Source organism: Anabrus simplex, chromosome 1 (assembly GCF_040414725.1).
Source record: "Anabrus simplex isolate iqAnaSimp1 chromosome 1, ASM4041472v1, whole genome shotgun sequence".
NCBI lineage: Eukaryota > Metazoa > Arthropoda > Insecta > Orthoptera > Tettigoniidae > Anabrus > Anabrus simplex.
In genome coordinates, this window is record NC_090265.1 from 1,342,263,576 (window position 1) to 1,342,282,176 (window position 18,601).

Genomic DNA, 18,601 nt, shown 5'->3' on the forward strand with positions numbered 1-18,601 from the left:
TGCGATGTCGTGTTTGATTATATCTCTTGTTCGTCTAGTTTGTTTCATGTCTCAAACAGACTAGACGAACAAGAGATATAATCAAACACGACATCGCAGAAGCACAGCCCAATCTCCCTCCTCCCTCACATGTTATTTTAGATGACGATGAAACTCTACTTCCCTTCTCTCCAGAGCTTTCCATGAACTGTCAAACTGTATCACATCGTTACTTCACCAGGTCGCGCTCAAAGACAGACCCTCTAGACAGCGCAGAATAAACATCTTTTCCAAACAAGAACGAAAGGCAAGATGACCTATTCTGACGACCTCCATTTTTATCAAAGGAGTCTCCAAAGAACTTTTATTTGTGCTTTTTGTCAATGTTTTTCTTTTCAGTTCTTTATTTATACAGCTGAAGAGGACCACTAAGTGGTCGAAACATGTCCTGTAAGTTTTAATTTTATTCAATTTTGCCTGAGGCATTAATAAAGTATCGATTAGGTGGTTATTTATACTTACTTCTTCATTCTCAAGTAGTTAAAGCAGTCATCTTTTTCCAATTTTAACTCCTTCAAAAGATCAACGTGCGAAAGCGAAACGTGTTGTAGAAGCCAGTCTTTTGTCCACCTTCTACGTTGTGATTTCTTCCTCGTTTTAACTTCCGAAATAACAACACTAGACAGAAGTACCACTTTGTAAGTTAATTGACTTAATGTGGCCATGGTCAGGAAATACTACCTGTGCTCGTCTCGATTAGAAATACGGGACTGTGCGAAAGCTGTACAAATGGTCGGAACGTGTAAACACAGCGTGGACAGTGCAGACCAGATGTGCAGACCAGATGTGCAGACGGTCGTTGCAAACGTGGTCTCTGCAGACAAATCTGAACGTGTAAAGGGCCCTTAAGAAGCAGCCTACGAATGTATTCCTCACATTTATTGTTAACACATTCAACAGGAAACCAAGAAGTTTATATTTTCCATCACAACAAAATTTAATGTGGTATTAAACAATCTTATCCAGCCTACATAATACAATTGGTTTTAAGTCTCCATTCGTGATTGACAACACATTCCAAAATTGGTTTCGTCAAGATTAAGTAAATGATATATGTGGGTCAAATGAGCCCCAGGGTGAATATATTCTTTACCTAAGACCATTGTCATCCTAATGATCCTCAAGTTGAATGAAGAAGATCCATTTTAGTTTTGGACATTTTAAAAAATTAGATAGAATAGGACTGACAAGTTTTAATTGTGTTAAAATACCATTAATTTATGTCTCCTACATTTATGTATTATTCACATTTTTAAAAATATTATTGTGGCATGTAAATTTTAAGAGGTTTATGCTGTGTAACATTAATGTCCATATTTCATACTATAAATGGTTAAATAAAGTCCCGGACCTTGACCTTAAGGTTGACTACAGGCTGAAGATGCCCAAAAAGGGTGAAACATGTACCTGATAACTCTATATAAATTCATGTAGATTAAAACCACATTGAACGTGGTGTGTATTGAATAGGTGGTTTTATTAAATTATCTTTAAGATATTTTTGCCTAATAACAGAAGTTGTTTAAAATGAAGGATTATTTCACATATAGATTTTACAGAAAACCAATAGTATAAGGGATGTTGCCATTGATGCTTCCACGGCCCGTACTAATAGACATGATGCTGTATAGGCTTTTGGGTTTATGCTATGCCAAGAAAATAAGGTGAATTCTTTAAGTTTCGAGAAAGCCTTTCTCGTGGACAATCGAGATTTTCTTCTGATGACAGAGTGCAGTTCTCTGCAAAACATAAAGAATTTCACCTTATTTTCTTGACACGGCATAAGCCCAAAGGGCCTAAGCAGCATCATGTCTAGTATAAGAGATAATTGAAAAAAATCTGTTCTGGTCTTCCCAGTCTGTTCAGTGATTTTAAAATCATATGCATATCTAAACCTGCTCTTGGACGAGTAAACTCTATATATGAAGTTTGGTCGATAACTATCCAGCCATTTCACTGTGATAGGGGAATAAGTAGACAAATGGACATGAAACCTAAAAACCGATACGATCTTGAGTTGACCTAAAATGTATAAATATCTGAAAAATTGGCAAAATAAACTAAATTACAAACAGGGTACCCACTACAACTTTATTTATATAGATAAACTGCAGGAAACTGCACTGTCCACAGAACGATTGAAGGTTTTTTTGTTACTTGTGATGTAAACATCAATACTGTAACTATTCCAACAGTTCAGTATAAAAGCATCCAAAAAAGGATGTATGGCCAAAAATTTATTTTCTTTTATTTTGTCTACCCTTGTTTCCCCATTATTGAATCACAGAGTATGGAACAAGAATAAAAATCTTTGATAGCATATTGAAGCTCTGAGTATGTGCATTCCAGTTCCATCTGAATTCCAGAGCTCTATAACATTTGTGTCGTGTCCTTTATTAGTGCCTACTCTAGGCATCTGTGTTCAATGTACACATTTGCGTGAGTCATGATGTCATCTACTACATTTGTATCAACTTCTTTATGAAATTAAGATATTTCATTCTCGATTTCTCAAGGACTATATTTAGAACCAGGAAATACTCTAATGATATTTCTGGATTTAGCTTTTCATGCCCCAAAGAAAACTTTTTCTCTGCATGTTTATTTATTTTTTACAATCTGCTTTCCATCACACCAACACAGACAGGTTTTACGGTGATGATGGGATAGGAAAGGGCTTGGAGTGGGAAAGTACAGTCCCAGCATTTGCCTGGTGTAAAAATGGGAAATCATGGAAAACCATCTTCACGGCTGTCGACATTGGGGTTTGAACCCACTATCTCCTGAATGCAAGGTCTCAACTGCACGCCCCTAACCGCAAGGCCAACTCACTTGGTGATGGTGGATGTTTTGTTTTTCCAACAAAATATTCATCACAACATTTGTTTTCACTTTCTTCTTAGTCAGTTCCATCTTGTGAAGTGAGGTCTTCCCCCCTGAGATTCAGTCTCGTCACTTCTAGTGATGATTTTATATTCTTCATCTGATTCTCTACTGTCCAAGTGTTCCTCTGGTTGAATGTGAAGTAATTTGGCTATTCCCTCGGGCAACAATTTCCTAAATAACTGGATAAATATTGTTTTTGAGTAAATAGTGTATTTTAAATGTTGATGTGTTGGAAAATATTAAGAAACTAGCAGGATACCCACGCTTTGCTACAGTTTTGAGCTGAATGTTATCTTTCAAAGGTTTAAATTTTGGGGAGTCCACTGTCTGTTGGGCCTGTAAATACACCCTCAGATCCTATGTCAAACAGTTTTGGAGGAATGATTATTTTCGGATCCAACACTTATCTGAATCCCAAAGAATTGGGATGTTTTAAAACCGTATCTTATTTAATATCCAGGATGTATAAGCGACCAACATGTGAAATTTAGACTTCGTACATCAAACAGTAATGGAGGAATGAATACTTTTTATTAGCGATAGAAGATTTAAAAAATATTTCTTATTTAACATCTAGGACCAACCTTCAAGTAAAATTTTTTATTTTGTACCTGAAACTGTTTTGGAAGAATGAATATTGTGATTTTCAGGGTCAATCCCCATTTAATTCACTGTGGAGGTTATTTTATTATTTTTTTTTTTTTCCAAAACCTTCCTTTATTTAACATCTTTTATCAACTTAACAACTTTTTAAGTCAAATGGTTTCAGACAAATTAATATTCTTGTCATCACACCTCAACCGCTGTCCCTAAAAATCCCTTAGAGGTACAGTGTTTTAAGATCACTAATGATTTAAAATCAAAGACATATAGGAGCAACCATCATGTGGAATTTTAACCTTGTGTGTGTAGTAGTTTCAGAGAATTGAATATTTTCATTATTATCAGGCCTCAGCTCTCTCCCTGGCCAGTAAAAACTCTTACAGGAGTATTATTTTAACACCACCTCATACTTAAAATCTAAGATATATAAGAGAAATCTCCATGTGAAATTTTAACCTTGTATGTCAAATGGTTCCAGAGAAATGAATATTTTTTACAACAGGCCTCACACCCCAATCAAAACCCTTTAGAAGTGTATTGTTTTAAGACCATGCTGAAATACGTGTTTCATAATTTCTATTGTAGAGTATTTCTGCTAAGTTTCAAGAAAATCCGACCAAAAAATTTTTTTCCAATACAAACTTTTATACCCCATTTTTACCCCTTTATGGGTTGATTTACCAAAAGAGTTTATTTATATTTTGGAGTACTTTTACAGAGATTTAAGTCAGTAAACATGTTTAGTAACATTACTCCCTATAAACTTCGAATCCTTTTATGAACTCTGCACAGGGTGAATTATGAGAAATCCCTTCTTACTCTCTACATCAGGGCCTCTCAGGGTGCATGCACCAGTGCATTGCTCTGTGCAAAAGATGACTTTGCTTGGTTGACCAGAGTGCAGACCCCCACTCCTCGATTTGGAGCAATAGCACTGTCTCTCTCTTTCCCCACGCTTGTCTCACTCTCTCCGCCTGTTCCCCCCTTCCTCACTTGCTTCGTAGCGCTTCAAATCTGAGCCGAGTTGAGCCGAGCTTAGCCGAGTAGCCCAGAGACGAAGTGTTGGTCCGAGCCGAGCCGAGTGGGACCGATGCAAAGTACACAGGAAGTCTGCACCTCAGTTTGCACGCATGAGGTTTTGAGCATTCGAGAGGCCCTGCTCTACATGATAAAATAAAACTACTGAGCAAATTTCATAATTACAGCTTCAGTGGTTTCAGGCTCTGTGATTATGAGTCAGTCAGTCAGGACATATTTAATATATATATGAATATAATCGAAACACTTATTCGAATGGGAGTGATGGATACACTGTACCCCGCTTAATCCACAAAAATAGTTAGACGATTATCTTAGTTGCAGAGAGAATATTATAATTCTAGAAGACTTATCACTGTGCTCAAATTGAGTTTCCAATCATCAAGATTTGGACTACACAGTGCTGCTGCAGCAATGAAGACAACAATGAAGCTCAACTGCACTCACAGCGACTCCAATTACCATATTCAACAACCAAGGTCACACTGCAGGAATAGAAGACAAGTAAGCATCCTTAGAAAGACTACAGTGAAAAATTAATGGTGTTGAACTTTATACCCCATCTTCCTCAATTGTTCCCCAATGATTGTTAATCAAATTTTTTATCTATCCTTTTTGTTTGTAAGCACCATCTCAATCTTCTTTATACCAAAATTTCATGCTGTATCGTTGTACTATTTCATTGCAGGCATCCAACTGCTCCTGAACTTCCTTCTATGTATTCTCCCCCACATCATTAATAATCAATGAATACCATTACTTTAATCTTTTCCTCCTCTATTTCCTCATCCACTCTAATTATGATATTCATTACTACAACGAAAATAAACTATGTGAGTGCACTTCCTTGTTTCAAATCATTCTTCTGCTCTCTCTCTCTCTCTCTCTCTCTCTCTCTCTCTCTCTCTCTCTCTCTATCACACAGCTCACACTCCCCTGATACAGGGACTGATGAGGGGAAAGCCTATCTATTCAAAGATGGTAGTGTAATGAAACCGTACAGAGTCTGGTACAAGTTTAATTTACAAGTGCCGAGCTGAGTGGCTCAGACGGTTAAGGCGCTGGCCTTCTAACCCCAACTTGGCAGGTTCGATCCTGGCTCAGTCCAGTGGTATTTGAAGGTGCTCAAATACGACAGCCCCATGTCGGTAGATTTACTGGCACGTAAAAGAACTCCTGCGGGACCAAATTCCGGCACTTCGGCATCTCCGAAGACCTTAAAAAGTAGTTAGTGGGACATAAAACAAATAACATTATTATTATTATTATTATTATTATTATTATTATTATTATTATTATTATTATTAATTTACAAGTGCGAAGGTGCGAGTGTCATACCTACCTTGTCAGTGCTTTGGAATTGCTACAAACACAAGCTTTGGTGGGAGATCAAGGTCAAGAGGTGTTTGGAACAGCTGTATTAAAAAGAATGAGTTAGTGCATGTATTTAAACAAAAGGAAATTTGTACTCTTTCAAAAACTGTGCCAAGAACTATTGCCAGTGTTTTCTAGTATAATCTTGTGGTTTAGTAAAGAGGATAAGTGGAATTACAAGCTTCGACATGCTGTCATTAATAACCAATCCAATTCCATTCCATTCTACGTCACCTTAGGCCGAGTTTATGAGTGTCTTTGCCACACAATTCATGTTCTCATTAACTTGTCGTTCTTCAAGGGAGCAAGTTAAGTATCCTTCCCAACAGACAGTTGTCATTGGAACACTTAATCCACAAAAAATAGTTAGACGATTATCTTAGTTGCAGGTGGAGAATATTATAATTCTAGAAGACTTATCACTGTGCTCAAGATGAGTTTCCAATCATCAAGATTTGGACTGCACAGTGCTGCTGCAGCAAGCATGTTTGACATGGAGAGTTACTAAGCAAGTATACAAGGCCTTTACTTCAATTAAGAAGCCCGGGAACAGCTAAATGCAACCATAAGGAAACCAAGAGACCTCGAAGAAGAATGTGACAGCAAAATTTATGTAAAACTGTAAACTAGTTACTATCTTACCTTACTAAATTCTGTTTGTAGTGGTAATGGTAGGAATTGTAGTAAATCTTTTAGATAAATTTCCATTTGAAATTTCCTTAGTAGTGCAATTGGGGTATTGTAATTATTTGGCGATGTGCACAACAGCAGAGCCGTGTAACGTGTAACTACTATATAATATACTATGATCATGAGTGAACTCATGAGCACAACAAAAACAGTGTGGATCGAAACCACACAACAATAAAGATCACATAAATGGCAAATATACACAATCAAAGAACAAAAACATGTCATATTTTCCCGGTATCACCAAGAAAAAGCATGCTGCATTTATGCAACTCTCACTCACTCACTCACTCACTCACTCACAGTCTTGATGGAACATACAAGAAAATAAATGTACACTTTGAGCAATCACTTTCTATTCAACACAGGTTCCTGAAATAGATTATGTGACACAAAAGCAATCAACTGATGGACTTTACAACATCACGCATAAATCACCGTGGATTCCTGAAATAAATTACATGACACAAAATTCAAGAAAACAGAGTAGGCTTTAACCTACAACACAACTCAACGTTGGTCTCTGAAAAAAATTACATGACACAAATATTCCTCAGCGCGGTCATATCATAAAAGAAAACTCAAAACTAAACGTTGCGATATAAAAATCTCTTCTATAGCAACAACCATAGTGACATGGACAAAAGCCAATAAAATCAACATGAAATATAGGCTGCTAAAATAAAACTCTCTTTGGTAGAAACACACAACATCCTCGCCAACCACTCAAATGACTCAAAAGCAGAGATTCAGTCTCCTAAAATAATGCAGCAAATACCAAAAACATCCAGGGTCCAACCCTTAACACACACTGCTCACAAATCTACCCTAGGCAAGTTACTCAAACATGAAAATGCACGCCTATCAAATGAGGAATGCATCCCGTTGCTCATTATCACACAAAATATCACATGTCCTGAAGTTGCCAAAAGGAGATACAAATACAAATGACGTCTCACATTCACTCTCATGAAAAAGAAACAAACACCGCATTGGTCACAAATCATAGCACCCGTGCTCGTAAAGTTAAACTTTAATTAAAATGGCCAACTCTGTAATAATACCATAACTTTAAATTAAGAAAAAAAAACACATAGACATAGACCATGTCTGAAAATCGCATTAATAATAATAATAATAATAATAATAATAATAATAATAATAATAATAATAATAATAATAATAATATTTAAAGAAACTGATTCTAATATTCAGAACTTGGAATATGAAACTGCGTTTGAAGAACTCATGAACCAAACACTAATTCAGACTCATCTTTACATTCAAATAATCATGCAGATGACGCTACCAGAGGTCGTGAATCCAAACTCCACCATCTCACACATTCTCATTCACACTTCATGCAACAAATCAGGGAAAACGTGACGGTTTGTTTTCGTACACTTTGAACTCCCATTATCAATTGAATCTAGTCCTTCCTGACTTTAATTTAAATCCTTTTTACATTTACATTCAAGCCCCGAGACGTTCACTGTGTCTCAAACATCCAAGGAAAACAAATCAAAAATCTCGTAAGTATACTACTTCTCACGACGTTACACCTTCGAAGACTTCTAATGGGGTCGCTAGCCCATGCACTCGCTTTTATTAATTCGTCTTCATAGACGCTGTTGTATGCTCATTTAAGGCTACCTCTCGCTTTAATCATTGCATAGCCAATATCGTAATGATGTTACCTTTTCAATGGTTCAAAACATTGCGTGCGTGAATATTACTTCAAACTTTTATCAAATGACCTCCTAGCCTTTTGCCAGGCTTCCGAAAATGTAGTCCATTGGTCCATGCCGTTGTACTTATATTATTTCCTTGTTCTAATAATAATAATAATAATAATAATAATGTTATTTGTTTTACATCAAACTAACAGCTTTTTTTACGGTCTTTGGAGATGCCGAGGTGCCGGAATTTAGTCCTGCAGGAGTTCTTTTACGTGCCAGTAAATCTACAGACACGAGGCTGTCGTATTTGAGCACCTTCAAATACCACCGGACTGAGCCAGGATCGAACCTGCCAAGTTGGGGTTAGAAGGCCAGGGCCTTAACCGTCTGAGCCACTCAGCCCGGCATTTCCTTGTTCTAAACCAAGCACATTAAAGTTGGCTGCATCATGTAGAAATCTCTCCTTAATATAGCTTGCAAACAAATAGACCCTCGGCTCCAAGTTTCCTATTGAAATTGTGAAATGTACTGTGAATGTATTTGGTCCCTGCAAGTTACTAAGACTCAATAAAATGAAATATTCTCTGTACTCTCAAATATGAATGATTAAATGAGCACTTCAATAAGGGCACAGTAACTCACAGTGGTCCAGCTAAAGCGAATGGGACCCTTACAGTGTTGTACAGTTCAGTGTGCCTGGTCAACTGCAGGGACTGCACTGGGCAAAACTATACAAACTCCAGGTAAAACATGTTTTTAGGAAAAATTGTCATATTTTTATGAGTGTGGAAGAAAGAAAAAAAAAAATTACGTTTCTAGCTTAACTGCTTTGTAAGCTACTTTATACACATGCAGTAAACAAATGAGAGTCTCACTATGATAATAAAAACCAATCTTGCATCTTTATCTACAGGAAGCCAGTTGCAACAAATTGATCATATTTCAATTAAGGCAAGATAAAAACATTAAAAATAATTATATCTGCTGCCCGTCTTTAGAGAGTTATCCTACTGATAGCAGTAGAATGTGCATCGACAACATATACCGAAATACGCATGCAGCATTCAAATCTAAGTCAGACGTTGAGAGAAGATCACAGTCATCTAGTGAACTGGCACTATTACTTGAACTGGTTGGACTTGAGATATCTAGAGCGCACTTTTCATTGTTTCCTTCTCAAGCAGTAAGATAAGAAGCTTTAAAATTACTCAATGTACCTTAAGTTGCGGCCTGAGTTACATGTTGGCGTTTGGAAGGGCATCCGCTATGCTTATTGTACCTATGTTCAAGTAATCCATTTTAATCTTTACATACATTGTTTGATATAGGCCCATTGTTCTTATTAATTTCTGGTGCCTTAATCTATAAAATAAAATCTTCAAATGACAATTCATTCATTGCTTTTATGATGACATATCCCAAATGGCAAGTGTTGTTTATACAGCTGGCCGTAACAATAAACAAACCTTTTACTACTCTGTTTCTAACAGTTATGAACAGAGAGGCAACTGAAAAACATAAACAACATAGACAATAAATGAAATAAGAATATTACGGCAATTTCTGATGGCACTGTGTGTTGTGCAGTCCACAGCAATTCATTTAAAAGAGGGTTTGGAACTTTGGAACCCACCTATCTTCAGAATCTATGGTTCACTGAATTTAACATGCTGAGCTACCTTGGTCAAAGGAAGAGGCCATTTAATCAGTAATTTACTTGGGATAGGGTGGTCATTTCCCTCCTCCCCTTAACTTCAGCGATTAGCCTCATGGGGCTGGTGAATTCTTGTTTCATACTGTTATGACTAAAACAGCATCCATTTTATCACTCTAATTTCAGGATGACCCAATAAATGTACATACACATGCACGCGTGTGCATCTTTTCCACTATGAAAGGCCACAATTACTAATTGCTGTCTGTTTACAATCTCCCTTCCTTATGGCACAGCAGGCCGTCTGGCCCATTGCTATTACCTGGGTACAGCTAATCTTTACTTTCACTTTCCCAAGTCCAGTCACCTCGTACAACAGTTGTGTGTAGACCACTGGATTTGAACACAGGGCTAGGGGCTAAACAACACGTGAAGACTAACACCCCTGTCGCCCTCAGCCCAGCCACCGATCCCCTACAAATTGAGTCTCACACTGACTACACCACGGTGTTCTACACTGACTCCGAGTCCAGCACCAACACCGACTCCACTACAGAGTCCAACACTGACTGAATCCAGCAGTAATACAGTGACTGACTGTCCACAGCTAGCCTCCATTTTTATTGCTCGGGTGATGTAAACCAGAATATTCGCAAGGTAGCTAGAGGTGGAATATTCTCGTTAAATCTCCAAGAAACTCACAGGTAAGCCAGTCAATGAATGACAACAGTACACAGAAATGCAAGCCATGCACTCCAGGCCAGGTGGGAGCTCCCTGGTCGGCTAATTTACCAGTCTTTTCCAAGAAGTAGCAAAAGGAGCTACCACAGGCCTGGCACATAACCAATACTTTTAAGCAGTCATCAAATTCATGGCTGAACTGGGAATCGAACTAATAGTCCACGATCAGTGATGAATGCCACTCGACTGACACGACTGTAATTTTATATTAAAATGATATAAATATTAAACATAAAATACTATCTAAATAGGTCCTAATACAGGTTGATTCTTTTGCTATGGCCCCAAATAGTGCACCATCTTTAAATACACTGTCTTTTATCATGAACTACTATTGTTAGCAACATGAAAACCATTCTAAGAGAACATCTGAACCTTATTCTCCAACTTAGCTCCTGGAAGTTATTTGAGGTAGCGATACCCTGTGTTTAAATAGCATTCTGAAGTACGTACTTCTGCAGAAATTTTTTTTTAATTGCTGATTATCATTATTGTTAGTAAGCCATAAAATGCAAACTACTCAGCATAGAAATGCGATTTTTATTTCTATATATTCGGAAAAGTGTTTCATTTCATTCTAACCACATGCAGAATCTCAAATACAAAAATCATGTTTGAGCATGCATAATATTTGAATGTGAAATTTAGATGCAGTGAGGTGACGAGCTGTATAACTTCCAATAACATCGCACTTGCACGCTATTGGTGCAAGGGAAAAAACCTCTAGGTTTACAGGTTTGACAGAATCCTCTCAAGTGATACCATTGCAAGTATTCATGTAGTATCAGAATTAGAAAAATAACTAACGAGTAAGCCACGGTAAGGAAATCATCCACCGTTTTATACCAGTTTTAATGTATGTGGGTTTTCCCCTCACCAACTTTTACGAGAAATCTGATATAATGACAATCCGCTATAGTGAGTAAATTTCTTGCCATTATGAATTCTTGCTATAATGGACTTCTACTCTATTTATAATTACAATAAGGTCACAGAAAGAACTGATAGTAGAATGAGTTCTTGGTTCAAAGTAGTTTTATGGGTTAGATAAGGTTGTCATTTTTCACCTTCATTGCTACTAGCAAATGAGTGAGGGAACAGGAAAGGGCCTCACCACTCTCTTGCCATAACATGGGAGGGGCATGACTGTCTGGAATTTTGCTGTATTTCTCAGCATTAAGTTTCCTGGTTACAGGAACAGGAATGTCTGGTCCATTTCATATAAAACAACCGCAAGTTATAATGCCGCCTCAATCAAATTTTACAACTGGTACGGCCCATGTAAGATGACATTCACCTGGCATTCTTGAAATCTAGACCTGTCCAGCAGATTGCCACAGAGTGTAATATGATTTGTCAATCCAGAGAATCAGTTTTCAATGTTCAGGAGTCCAATGAATCCAAGATTTACATAACTAACCATTGCTTGCTTTGTGTTCTTCAAGCTATAGAGCAGCTGCTTGGAAATGGAATATTAATTTATACAATTTTTGAACAATTTTGGTAATGTCATTGCTTCCAGCGATTTAAGAACTTGGGAGTGTGGTATTTCTTCTAATGAGATGTTTAAATTTGCACAAACACAATTTTTGAAAAGGTGTAGGACTGGGGAGTAAATATGGCTCTAATAAAGAACAAGTCCCAGCATTTGCTGGATGTGAAAATGAGAAACCATAGAATTAGAGGTCATTTTCCACAAGGTAAAACAATATGGAGTTCTAAAATATTTACAAGAGAAATCCAGAGTACATGTCTAAATGATCCATAAACATAAAATCTAGTTTAAAGATTTGGTCAATAAAAATGTAAAGATTGTGAAGTTCACTCACCAGCTCACAGCGACGAAAGGCCAACTTACTTTCCTGCAGTAAGGCAATGGCAACTTCTTCAGACAAAAATGTTTCTCCTCCATAATTTTCTATCTGAGCAATATTGAAATTTGCTCTTGTTCCAATCACAGCTTGTAAGTCTCTTCTTAAGTCCTGGAATCTATTGAAGGAATAATGATCACATCATGGACAGAAATTGTAACAATACTAGGCCTGTATGAAAAAATAAAAAAATTGTAACGGTTATCTTGCTTTTACTGCTTTAGTTCATAAAATAGTATATCTCAGTATCAGAGCGTATGTCACAGCGTGTATAGGTTATTCAGTATTAAGAAAACAGTATTGCTCTTATGACAACAACGTTGCCATAACGAACGACTCTGCTCAACATAATCATGAGAAAATGGAGACAAATTCACCTAAACTCAGTATTCAAGTTCAAGATAAGAGCAGGAACTATGCTGCAAATTAATTTTACTAACTCAAGGGGCCAGGGGTTTTAGTGGGGACTCAACTTGGTTTTCACGGCAATACAGGAAACTGGTGGCACATTATTGTTGTTGTTGTTTGGGTCATGAGTCCATAGAATGGTTTGATGCAGCCCTTCATGCCATCCTATCCTGTACTAACCTTTTCATTTCTACATTGGTACTTCCTACATCTACTCTAATTTGTTTGTCATATTCATGCCTTGGTCTTCCCTTGCCATTTTTTCCACCTACACTTTCCTCAAGAAGAAATGAACAAGTCCTGGGTGTCTTAAGATGTGTCCTATCATTCTATCTCTTCTTGTGATAAACTTTTGCCACATTCTCCTCTCACCAATTCGATCCATTATCTCTTCAATTGTGATTCGATCTACCCATCTCACCTTCAGTATTCTTCTGTAACACCACATTTCAAAACCCTCTAATATCTTCCTCTGCGCTAATATCATCCATGTTTCATTTCTTTACAATGTCGTGCTCCAGATGAAAGTCTTCAAAAAAGTCTTTCTAATTTGTATATCGATATTCGAAGTGAAAAAATTTATTTTCTTACGAAAGGCCTTCCTAGCTTGTGCTAGTCTGCATTTTATGATGACGTTATTTCTGCCATGATTAGTTATTTTAGTACCCAAACCAAACCCCATGGCACAACAGCCCGAAAGACCTTGGCCTAGTAAGTGATCGCTACTCATCCCGAAGTGGAAATTCTAAGTTCCCATAGAGGGAATTAGATTCTTTTCCACCAATAGAGCATATCAAAAATCAGATCAAAAATTAGATGGATGGCTTTTCCGGCGTTTGCTCTATTAACCAGCGTTTCGTCTTAGGTCTGACACTAGACTCTTCAGAGTGGGATGTGTCAGACCCTACCCACTGACGCTGGGGTGTATGCAGGTGAACTTATCAGAAGCTTATTTATTGAAGCACAGTCTGATAACTGCATACGGGAGATAAAACTCCACAATGGAATTAATGCCCGCCTAGCAATTCCAAATGGAAATTCTAAGTTCCCTGCCTGCAGATTACAAGGTGTGTGGTCGGTACGACAAAACCTCTCTGCTATTATTCTTGGCTTTCTAGACCGGGGCTGGTATCTCACCGTCAGATAGCCTCTCAACTGTAATCACGTAGGCTGAGTGGACCTCAAAACAGCCCTCAGATCTCTATAAAAATCCCAGACCCAGCTGGGAATCAAACCTGGGGCTTCCAGGTAAGAGGCAGGCATGCTACTCCCACACCATGGGGTTGGCATATTCTACTACTCAAGTAACAATATTCATCTACTTCTTTTAAGACTTCAACTCCTAATCTAATACTTCCTGCATCACCTGACTTCATTTGCCTGCACTCCATCACTTCTGTTTTCAATTTATTAATTTTGATCTTGTACTCCTCCTCCAAGACTGTGTCCATACTATCCAGCAATTTCTTATGATCTTCTGAAGAATCAGATAAAATAGCAATATCAACAACATATCTCAGTTTTTATTCTCTCTCCGGTTGTGACTCCTTTTCCAATTTCCTCTTCGATTTCCTTTACTGTCCTATATAAACATTGAGAGAGGAGACAAACTGAAGCCTTGCCTAAATCCTTTCTGGACTGTTGCTGCTTTTTAATAGCCTTTGATTCTTATCACTGCAGACTGATTTTTGTACAGATTGTAGGTAATTCTTCTTTCTTGGTATCTGATCTCGAACACCTTCAGATTCTCAAATAGCTTGGTCCATTCAACATTATTAAGTGCCTTTTCTAGATCTACGAATGCCATGTATGTGGGCTTGTCTTTTTTAATTTGATCCTCTAATATCAGACAAAGTCAGGATTGCTTCAGGTGTTCCTAAATTTCTTCTGAAGCCAAACTGAACTTCTCCCAACTCAGCTTCAACTTGTCTTTCCATTTTCTGTAAAAATATACATGTTAAAATTTTGCAACTATGTGATAATAATTGTGTGGTAGTTTTCACACTTATCAGCATCTGCTTTTTTGGGAATAGGTATAACAACATTGTCGGAAATCGGATGGCACTTCTCCTGTAACACATATCTTGCCCACTAAATGGAATAACCTAGTCATGTTGGTTTCTCCTAATGCAGTTAGCATTTCTGAAGGTACATCATTAATTCCACAGCCTTGTTCCTGTTTAGGACTCTCAAAGCTCTATTGAATTCTGACCTCAAAATTGGATCTCTCATTTCATTGGCATCAACGGCCTCTTCAGAACCTTATCTACTTCTTACTCTTGACACATTGTTTACTATGTTCTTGCCATCCTTCTGCCTTGTTTTTCAACTTATCTAGACCCCATCTTCTTTCATTCCTTCCTTTCTTCAATTTCTTCAACTTCAGATGACATTCCATGACCACCAAGATGTGTTTAACGTCAAAAACTTCATAACTGGTCCGTACTGAAAAAAGATTTACATTCAAAGATAAAGATATAGGATATTCCACCTGTTCAATACAACTTCAAATGTGATATAAATTAAAATGCCACATTTTATTATTAATTTTTAGGTACTGGTTTTGGCATTTTTTATGCCATCATCAGCCTAATGTTAAGCAAACAAGGACATAGAGTAAATTACATATATATACACACAAATAAACCTTCTAAAAGTCTAACAATTCAAAATTGCATCACAACATAAAACATTTGAATGTATAAAACTCTCATATGTACATCATAATAAAGTTCATAACAAAAGGTAAAATTTATCTATGTAAAGCTCTGTGCATTTCTATCACTTGGTGATGTTAAATGCTATGATTGTGTATAGAGTTACAGTAGCCAATAAGTTTTTGTAAAATCTTCTGTCTAGACTATTTACACAGCTGATTAAAATTAGAGTATTGACCTTCATGTAATATATAAAAACTTTTTGAACGTTCTACCATAAGAGATTTTAGCATATATACAATATTAACTGAATTTTTCAGAGTACGGTACCGGTATTGTATTTATGCTAAAATCTCTCATGGTAGAACGTTCAAAAAGTTTTTATATATTACATGAAGGTCAATACTCTAATTTTAATCAGCTGTGTAAATAGTCTAGACAGAAGATTTTACAAAAACTTATTGGCTACTGTAACTCTATACACAATCACAGCATTTAACATCACCAAGTGATGGAAATGCACAGAGCTTTACATAGATCAATTTTACCTTTTGTTATGAACTTTATAATGATGTACATATACATTCAAATGTTTTATGTTGTGATGCAATTTTGAATTGTTAGACTTTTAGAAGGTTTATTTGTGTGTGTATATAAATGTAACTCGCTTTCGCTCGTTGGGGGCTGCGCCCCCAAACCCCCAATTCCTCTACATTAGAAGTGGTCCCATGGAAATTTACTGTGAGGAACCGGTACTTCGTTACGAAAAACGGATTGTGCCACCAGAAGGCCCATTTATTTGCATATATTTTTGGTCCTATAATATTTTATCGTACCGAATATTCACGATTTATTGCAGGGATAGCGTTAAACGTTTGGACGTGGTGCAAATTACGTACGGTTCTCACAAGATATTTTCCTAACGTAACAGGGAGTTATAGTTTGAAACTTGGTAGGTTTATCGTGGTTGAAACTCTCTATATTTACGTTCATTGATGTTCTGTCGTATCTGCATCGAGTTCAGCGAAGATTGGTTCAGAACCTTGGATTAGGAGTACAGGGCTTACGTATTACTTCCGTTTTTCCATTCTTACAGGTTGCTAGAATCATGCATTTTGCTCACATATGATCCACGAACGTCCAATGAGCCTGCCAAATTTCATGATTCTATTGGTCTTATAAGTGTGTAAAACAGTAACATTTTTATGGAAAATGTTAAAAAATGGATGTCAAATCTGAAAAAAAGAAGCTCTATCCAAGGCATAAGGGATCAAGAAACGACTAAAATTCCCGGGACCGAAGTTGTAGATCTCTTCATGATGGGATCAACATATCTTGTCCATTTGGCGGTACGACTTACAGTTTAGCCACCAAAATCCTCGAAAAGTTAGTTATCACCATCATGAAAATTGCTTCCAGATTTCAATAATTTCTGGAGATAAAAACATTAAACAATGCAACTCTTTCAAATTTCTCCGTGGGTTGCAGGCCAAAGTTGTAACTGCGACAAATATTAATTTTCTTGCGCACGGTAACACATCGTCCACAATTTAGTTTAAGGGAAAGGAAATAAAAATAACAAAAATCAACATTTAGCCAGGCAATGTGCATGCTAAATAGTGCAGGCTTTCATTTGGAATTTTATTGCGGGCAAACGGTGCGTCGTATCGCGGTACGGATTGCGGCGTTATACGACCCTTTTAGTCGTCTATATTACTGTCTTAGGCGCTTTCTCGTTTCCCGCATATTTATACCATAGAATGAGGTGAGGAAATAAAAATAACAAAAATCAACATTTAGCCAGGCAATGTGCATGCTAAATAGTGCAGGCTTTCATTTGGAATTTTATTGCGGGCAAACGGTGCGTCGTATCGTGGTACGGATTGCGGCGTTATACGACCCTTTTAGTCGTCTACATTACTGTCTTAGGCGCTTTCTCGTTTCCCGCTTATTTATACCATAGAAAGAGGTGATCGTTTCGACCCATGTCAAATTTCGTCCACTTTTCACAAATTGAAAAATAATTTTTCCAACTTAGCAGATAGGTACAGTCTTGAAACTTTGCAGGCAGGTTGACTATGAAACGACCTATAATTTTGGTTATTTGAGGTTTTGCCGTATCACAACGGGCTTCGCCATAAATTGCTTAAGAATCATAAATTAGGCTAAAATTTCAGTAGTGTTTCCACATGTACCCACAGTTTTCCCCTATTTGCAAGGCAGCTAGAATAACAAAAGTCGGTCTACATATGGCCAGTGACGTTGCCAAGAAGCGTGCTGAATTTCGTTCATCTACCCATCTTATGAGTGTGTGAATCAGTAAAATCATTTATGGAAATTTAACAAAAATTACCAAAACCGGGAAAATGAAGCTCAATCTAATGTAGAAGGAGTCGAGATACGACAAAGTCATAGGACCAAAGTTGTAGACCTCTTCATTTTAGGTCACGGAAGTGCAATCCGTTTATTGATAGCATTTACCGTTGAGCCGCAAGATAGCTCGAAACGAAAGTCTGCACCGTCATTAAATTTTGCTTAATATTTCGAATTTTTGAGTGGGTAAAAGGTTAAATATTTGAACTTCTTGCAATTTCTACGTCTCTAACAGGTTAGGAGCTAGATTTTACCAAATTTTAATATTTTAGGGTACTGCATTATGGCGTCCGCCACTTTGTTTGGTGCTAGGGGGGCAGAGGATTTTGATTGGGCGGTGTAGGGGTAAATATGAGAGGGTCGCATAGCTGTGAGCTTGCATTTGTGAGATTGTGGGTTTGAATCCTACTGTACCGGGCAAGTTGGCCGTGCGGTTTCTTGTAAGTTATAGATTGTATGACTGTCGTTTTTGCTGATGCATGAACCACGGGCAACTGTTAAGTGGCCACCGTTGGTCCCATAACCCGTTACAGTGAGGCATTTTACTCAGTGGGACAATGTGTAATACTTCACAGAATTTCATCTAGT

The 18,601-nt window shown here is 37.3% G+C and overlaps 1 protein-coding gene across 4 annotated transcripts in view; it reads right to left on the reverse strand.

Annotated features, from left to right (window-relative positions):
• The window catches only part of Sec10 (Exocyst complex component Sec10), a 324,790-nt gene that overhangs the window by 103,232 nt on the left and 202,957 nt on the right, over positions 1 to 18,601 (reverse strand). For all 4 annotated transcript variants that reach the window (XM_067137790.2, XM_067137791.2, XM_067137794.2 and 1 more), the window contains exon 11: positions 12,534 to 12,693. In XM_067137790.2, the coding sequence (XP_066993891.1) occupies positions 12,534 to 12,693 (160 nt within the window). The remainder of the gene's footprint in view (positions 1 to 12,533; positions 12,694 to 18,601) is intronic.